This window comes from Oncorhynchus mykiss, chromosome 10, assembly GCF_013265735.2.
Source record: "Oncorhynchus mykiss isolate Arlee chromosome 10, USDA_OmykA_1.1, whole genome shotgun sequence".
Taxonomy (NCBI): Eukaryota; Metazoa; Chordata; class Actinopteri; order Salmoniformes; family Salmonidae; genus Oncorhynchus; species Oncorhynchus mykiss.
The window spans coordinates 13,966,845-13,972,844 of NC_048574.1; the positions used below are offsets into that span (position 1 = coordinate 13,966,845).

The 6,000-nt window shown below is 43.7% G+C and overlaps 1 protein-coding gene across 1 annotated transcript in view; it reads left to right on the forward strand.

Annotated features, from left to right (window-relative positions):
- Window positions 1-3,285, forward strand: part of LOC110533370 (PDZ and LIM domain protein 4) — a 44,328-nt gene extending 41,043 nt beyond the window's left edge. Inside the window, exons 6-7 of the mRNA XM_021617501.2 lie at window positions 896-1,049; window positions 1,764-3,285. Of these exons, the coding sequence (XP_021473176.2) occupies window positions 896-1,049; window positions 1,764-1,968 (359 nt within the window). The 3' untranslated portion in view covers window positions 1,969-3,285. The remainder of the gene's footprint in view (window positions 1-895; window positions 1,050-1,763) is intronic.
- Window positions 3,286-6,000: the final 2,715 nt, after the last annotated feature.

The following is a 6,000-nucleotide window of genomic DNA, read 5'->3' on the forward strand; positions in this document are numbered from 1 at the left end:
ACCAGTATGGTGGGTAGGCCATGCCAGGGGCATGCTGGGTTAATGGGGCATGTTGGCACCTCATCACTCCGTGGTTCAGGGGGAGTGTGATTGTAGCACTCTGGTGTGATGGTCTGCTCCTTAATGTGGAATGTTTGCTCTGCCAGGCAACTGCTTATTTCATCTCCTAATTGATGTGTTCCTGCTGTGTGTCAGGTCCTGGCATCCCTGGTATGTGGAGGAGGGGGGGAGGCACAGGTAGAGAGGTATAGAGAGAGCAAATTAAGAGATGGGGAAGAAAGAAGAAGAGGCTAGCAGTGTGAGTGCTGCTCTGGCCCTGTGCCTGTACCCCTGCCATGCCCTCTGAGGGTAACGCACAAAGGGAGTGAAGTGGTGGCTGAGGAGTGATGTCTCTGTGGTGGATGGGAGCTGACCTTGGTGTCTCCCTGAGCCAAGTGTGAACACCCTTAATTCTTCGTCATCTTTTCACTCAGAGCTGATCACTGCTTTCTGAGCTCATACTGGTGTAGGGTGAAGTTGCCCCTAGACTGATCATGGGTCAATTTGTCATTTTCCCCAACTAATAGTCCAGGTTAGGATCAGGGGAAGCTGATCCTAGATCTGGTCCTAGGTGAAACTTCACCACGTAGCCTTATACAGTACATGACCTGGAACATTACCTTCACCCTGTAGCCTCATACATTACCTTCACCCCGTAACCTCATACATTAAATGGAACATTACCTTAATTACCTTCACCCTGTAATCTCATACATTAACTGGAACATTACCTTCACCCCGTAGCCTCGTGCATTACCTTCGCCCCGGTAGCCTCGTACATTACCTTCAACCCGGTAGCCTCATGCATTACCCGGAACTCTGCTGGTCTTAACTGAGGTGTTTTCTTTGTCCACAGGTGTGTCCCCCACTGACAGGTCTGGAGTGAGAAGCCTAAGGTCCCCAGTTCAATCCCCAGTCCCTAAATTGGGCAGCCCCATTCCTGGTCCCATGGGCCCCATGCCAGGCCTACAGAAACTCCCCCAGTGCACGCGCTGTGGCAACGGCATAGTGTGAGTCATTATAAAACCGAAAAGATGACAACGATACGGTAGACTAGGTGTGCGTCACCAAATTGCACCTTTTTCCCTCTAGGCCTATGGTGTGCTACTTTTGACCAGAGACTGCATAGGGGATAGGGTGCCATTTGTGACACAGTTTAGTCCTGCTCCAACGGGTCCAAGCTTATAAGATGTTCATATATCACTTTTTTAATAATTCAACCTCTGCACCACACCCTCTCCTCCTCAGGAACCCAGATGTGCTGGTAATCCCCACACTGCTCAAGCACCATGGATAAACAGTGATGTCATTTGAACAAGACTGTTGTGGAGGCTTAGCACAATGGATCTGTTGTATAGAGCGTTTACACTGGGTTTTAGGCAGGGCACTAAAGAATGAACCTACTTTTATAGCAGTAGTTGGTAGGATAAAGGGCTGGATACAGGGGACGTTTAAATTCAACCAAAGTTGTGGCTGTTTTTGAAGCTATTTAGTCCTTATTGGTTATGCAAATGCTCACATCCATGAATGGCATACTTGTAACTTGAATAAACAGGGATGTACTTAAGAAAATGTATGATATTCAAATAGCTCTTAATTGCTTCTCAATAATTATATAAATTATCTTTAACATTTTACTAACGTATGCACTTTGACAACTGCTGATGTAAAAAGGGCTTTATGAAATGCATTTGATTGATTGACTAATAACATGGTCTGTATAGGGGCACCATCGTGAAGGCCAGAGACAAACTGTACCACACAGAGTGCTTCATGTGTGATGACTGCGGCCTGAACCTCAAGCAGAGGGGCTACTTCTTCATTGAGGAGAACCTGTACTGTGAGACCCACGCCATGGCCCGTGTCCAGCCTCCTGAGGGATATGACGTGGTTGCAGTCTACCCCAATTCCAAGGTTGAACTGGTCTGAGCTGGTCAGGCTTTAAACATGACCCCCCCCCCCCCCCCCCCCCCCTCAGTCTTATCCACAGCTCCCAGCAGGCAGCAAGGTTTTCCAATCCAATGCGCTACATATCCAAGCTATCGCCGGAAAAGATCATGTCAGTTTAGAGTGGGAGAGTGGTGTCCAGAGGTTTCTAGTCTCTCTCTAGCTCTTTCACACATAATGTACAGCATGCTATTCATTTTTTCTGACAGACCTTACATTTTTACTCCTGCTGAGTACAAAAAAAATGGAGGGCTTTTCTTTGTCAAGAGCACTTTTAGATCTTGTTGAAACATAAGCAATATTCAACAGAACGACATCTCACATCTGGGGGTGGTGTTCTATTTTTAACCCTGCGGACTAAAATGCAGTTAATGGAATTAGGGTCAAGCACCTGACTGAGAATGGAATTGAACTTTTACTGCTTCTCACATGGTTACTACAGTTAAAGAACACCAGCTTTATTACAGCTGGTGAAATACATTCCAGTGCCACAAGACAAAGCCTTTTGTATCTCCACTGTTGCAGTGTTTAAAAAGCTGTGGGGAGTAGAGTCCCAAGACAAGGACATGGAAAACAATGACTCTAGGATCTAGCCTGTGAATCTAGGAACATGCGGGAATAATCCATCTGTTTAGGTTCTTTGGCACATTCTGTAGAAACAGACAGTGCTTGTTGGCTGAGAGCCGGTATTTGAAAGTGTATTTTGTTTTCTTGTTTGATATATATATCACAGCCAAGTCCTCTGAATTAATCAGACTTCTACATGTCCAGGGAGGGCATTTATGTGCTTTTGGAAATTATAAAAATATTCATGTTTGCAACAGTCTCTTCCCCTGAAATTGTAGGATGAATTAGGATGAGGATTGTGGACCTGTACAGAATCATGCAGCCTGAGGGACGGCAAACAGTAGTTGGATGAAAAGTGCTATTTGTAAAATATTTGATTCTTTAAAAAAAAACAGTTTTAATTGTATTTTAACTATCTTGAAGTGCTTGTTATTCAATATCCATCATGACCCTAACGTTTAGCTACTGGAATGCCAACTAGGACAGTAGTTTGTAAATTATGTGAAATTATTTTGGTGTTTTTAAGTTCTAATTGTACATATTTGTTTCATGTCTAACAAACTTAACTAGTCACTGCCTTCACATGTCTGTCCTTTTTAAATGCTTACCGTGTGTAGTCACAGAATCCCCTCGTGTTTAACTTATTGTTTTGTAGACACATTTCACTCTGGTTTCTTCTATTTGTTTTTTAAGATATAATAAAGTGAGAAATAAATCAAATCATACTCATGATTCAGCTATTTATTTGTTCACAGGCATGCTGTATATAATGTGAACTTGAGAATTGTAGTTTAACTTGCCTGTGGAAACACAGCATAAACATAGCAAGGGGTTCCAATTTGTGAAGTTCTGTCCCTGACAAGGCACTTTACCCAACAGCATGTATTTTGACCTCCAACTTGGAGTTGAGGCTTGTCCCCCAAATTACACACTATGCCCTACATAGTGCACTGCTTTGGTGCCATTTGGGATGCACAGAAGTTGACTGATCCAGAGACATCCACTTCCTAGAGACCCTGTATTTGTTTGAAATTCCAGTGCCACAAAACGGGTTTCATGTTTTCATAACATTGTCTCTTACGTGTTTATGGGTTGTGAGAACAAGTACTCAATGGTTTTTAATTTGTCACAAGCACACTTTAGTGCTAGACGTTTAACACAACTGCCATTTTGAATAGTGTTCTAAATGGTGGGATCAAAAACCTGCACAACATTAAAGTAATCATTTATTGTATGGTGAATGTTTGATTTTCCTCCCTCAAAATGTTTCAGGACATTTTGGGTCACTTGATAGAACATGAGAAGCTTGAGGGTTGTTTAAGAACAAATGTCAAGTTTACCATACAGATGTATGGCTGAGATTCAGTGGTTTACTATAATCTGTAACATAAGGCGGGGGAGCCCTTCATACCCCATTAAATATGTCTTCATGCCGTATTGACGCGTTCAAAAACCACAATGGGTGCAGAGAGCGGGAGGGAGTAAGACAGAGGGAGAGAGATGCACGAGGAGGGAAGAGGGAAATTGGTTGGTTTTAATTAAGTCTGTTAATAGCACAGTGATGTGGTTTAGCAACATGGCCAACAGTTAGTGACTTGATTCCAAGGCTTTGAACACTCCTCTTAAAAGACCGTGTGTAATATTTTCCACATTGGTGGCATGTTATGCCGTTAATCACAAGTCACTCACCAAACAGCAGCAGCAAGGAACATGGCATCTAGGAAGCTCGTCTCTCATACTTTCATCATGCATGGAGAACATGATAGACTTCAGACGTAGTATAAGGGGGAGCTTTCACAGCAGCTGAAATCGCTCACCATTAGGTTAGAATGCTTTACTCTTCATTAATATATTTGCATGTACAGCGCCCTCGTGAATTATTGGCATCCTAGGTAAATATGATTAAAGAAAAACTGACATTTGGGGACTAGCAGCTTGATCTCACACTCAATATCATACTGTATGACTCCAACCTTTTTAAGTTAAAATTGTTCACAGAAAAATCGTCATCAATGTTTTTGAATAAAATAATTGGTATTTTATTGGCACCCCTGCATGTAGTACTTTGCACCCTCCCTTTGCCAAGATAGCCACTCTGGGTCGTCTCCAAGAATGTTTGAAGTGGGAGAACACCCCTTTTGCCAAGAAAACCGCTCTGGGTCGTCTCCTAGAATGTTTGATGAGGTGGGAGAACACACCTTCTCTTTTCCAAGATAACAGCTCTGAGTCATCTCTTAGAATGTTTGAAGTGGGAGAACACATTGGAAGGGATTTGAGTCCATTCCTCCATACAGAACCTCCAGACTCCCAGGTCCACACTTGTGGACTATCCTCTTCAGCTCATTCCACAGGTTTTTAATGGGGTTTAGGTCAGGGGACGTCCATTGCAAAAGCTTGATTCTATGGTCAGTGAACCATCTTCGTGTGGATTTGGAGGTATGCTTTGGATCATTTTATTTATTATTTATCCGTTATTTTACCAGGTAAGTTGACTGAGAACACGTTCTCATTTGCAGCAACAACCTGGGGAATAGTTACAGGGGAGAGGAGGGGGATGAATGAGCCAATTTGTAAACTGGGGATTATTAGGTGGCCGTGATGGTTTGAGGGCCAGATTGGGAATTTAGCCAGGACACAAGGGTTAACAGCCCTACTCTTACGATAAGTGCCATGGGATCTTTAATGACCTCCGAGAGTCAGGACACCCGTTTAACGTCCCATCCGAAAGACTGCACCCTACACAGGGCAGTGTCCCCAGTCACTGCCCTGGGGCATCGGGATATTTTTTTAGACCAGAGGAAAGAGTGCCTCCTACTGGCCCTCCAACACCACTTCCAGCAGCATCTGGTCTCCCATCCAGGAATTGACCAGGACCAGTCCTGCTTAGCTTCAGAAGCAAGCCAGCAGTGGTATGCAGGGTGGTATTCTGCTGGAAGATCTAATGACGACCCAGTTTTAGCCACCTGGCAGAGGCAGACAGATTTTGGCCTAAAATCTCCTGATACTTGGGAGTCCATGATGACATGTATCCTGACAAGGTTCCCAGGGCCATTGGAAGTAAAACAGCCCCACATCCCAGATCCACCATCATACTTCACAGTGGGGATTAGGTTATTTTCTGCATGACCATGGCTCTTTTTACACCAAACCCACCTCTGGTGTTTGTTGCCAAAAACACCATAACCTGGTTCCAATCAAAGTTCCAATGACATTAGCAAATTCCAGGTGGTAAAGTTTGTTTTAGTGACAGCAGAGGTTTTCATCTAGCAACCCTTCCAAATAACTTGTCATGGAGGTTGCGTCTAATTGTAGTTTTGGATACTTTCTGACCCCAAGATGTAACCAACTTATGCAATTCTCCAACTGTGATCATTGGAGATTTTTTTTTTTTGCCACTTGAACCCTCCTGACTGCGTGGGGGCAAAATACCGTTGCGTCCTCTTTCAG